General features: G+C 43.4%; 1 protein-coding gene across 1 annotated transcript in view; it reads right to left on the reverse strand.

The window, feature by feature from the left end:
* Positions 1-1551, reverse strand: part of LOC113486905 (myosin heavy chain, skeletal muscle, adult-like) — a 46443-nt gene that overhangs the window by 11608 nt on the left and 33284 nt on the right. Inside the window, exons 20-21 of the mRNA XM_026861250.1 lie at positions 1089-1344; positions 220-462 (exon numbers count right to left, since the gene is read on the reverse strand). Coding sequence (XP_026717051.1) covers positions 220-462; positions 1089-1344 — 499 coding nt within the window. The remainder of the gene's footprint in view (positions 1-219; positions 463-1088; positions 1345-1551) is intronic.

Consider the following 1551-nt stretch of genomic DNA (forward strand, 5'->3'; position numbering starts at 1 on the left):
ACAAATATGAGCAAGTGTCAAAACTGGGTAGAAATTATGTTCACTGGTGCAGTGACTTTTTCTCTTTACAATATTTTGCCAGGTGTTTCATTTATCCTTTGGATGCTCAGAGAAGTACCAGCTGAAAATTTTCCAAAGGCAACATGTCTTATGGTAGCAGGCTCTTGCCCTAAGGGTCAGTGATGTTTTGGCCCTTGGTGTGTCTCCCCACATGTGTACCTTGTTTTCAGTGGCATGCTTTTCCTTCTCAACCTTGGCCAGTGTTAGCTCAAGGTCATCAATATCTTTCTTCAGCTCTGAGCATTCATCCTCCAGTTTCCTCTTCTTGGCTGTCAGCTCAGCATTAATTTCTTCTTCATCCTCAGCCCTTTCAGTCACCTCCTTTACTTTGGCCTCCAGCTGGATTTTGGTTTTGATGAGCTGGTCACATCTTTCCTCAGCATCAGCTAAAGCATCAGCTTCCTGGTGGGAAAATATAGGAAAGGTCATTTAATGCTGAAGGAACAAATGTGCATCAGTAAAGCCTCAGGGATTACTTTTGGGGAAAAGGTTATCGCACAATTAAATTACAAATTACAAATTTCGAATTCACCTCAAGGTCGTTGCCTTCATATTGCCTAATAATTTTCCGCGAGGCCAAATGGCTTTGGTGACAAACATCCAAGGCTGGCACTTGTGTCATAGGATGTAATGGGCATCCATGTCTTCTAGGAGCAGTAGCTACAGAAGCTCGGGCAAGAAATGCCATAAGAAATGGCACTAGGGTCTTCATTTCATCAACAGAATTAAGGCAGTGTAGCTGGTCAACTGAATCATTAGTCCACTAAATACGCTACAGTAACTATAATGCGGCTTCATGTCATGAACTCACATGGAGGCATGTACATGTAGGCATTAAGACTGAAAAGTCATTCTTTAGCTTAAGATCGACTTTGTAATACTGAGACTTGATGGGGAAAGACTGTGGCCTGAATTTTGCCCTTAGTTACCTGGTATTCAGCTTAAAATATTTTGCAAGGTGGTTTAGTGACAATTTGAGTTCTGTAGTACAAAAGAAGAGTTAGATCGTATTTACTCATGTTACTCACAGCCTGCACTTGGAGCTGCAGATCATTCTTCTCCTGCACCAGTTTCACCATTTTCTCCTCCAGCTCCTTCCTCTTTGCCTCAGACTTTGCAAGCTCTTCCTTGGTTTTCTCAAACTCCTCCTTCATGTTGGCCATCTCCTTCTCAGATTCTGCACTCTTCAACAAGGGCTTGATCTTGAAGAACAGCTTCATCCAGGGCCAGTGCTTCACGTTCATGAATGCACGGATGTTGTACTGGATGCAGAAGATGGACTCCCTGAAGCATAATTAAAATGTACGTTGAATATTTTCAGTATGATGGGTGCCAACATTTTCTCCCAAGTACAGTGACTTTAACTGAAGATGAGGAATGTCTACCTCCTCTGCACCATTCTCTGGTATTCGACTCTCATCAGGAAGCCCCTGCACCTGGCCTGGGTGCGAGTGATGAGCTGTGCCAGCTTCTCATCCCTCATCTCCTCCA

The sequence above is a fragment of the Athene cunicularia genome (assembly GCF_003259725.1).
Source record: "Athene cunicularia isolate RWA chromosome 18 unlocalized genomic scaffold, athCun1 chr18_part1, whole genome shotgun sequence".
Classification (NCBI taxonomy): Eukaryota; Metazoa; Chordata; class Aves; order Strigiformes; family Strigidae; genus Athene; species Athene cunicularia.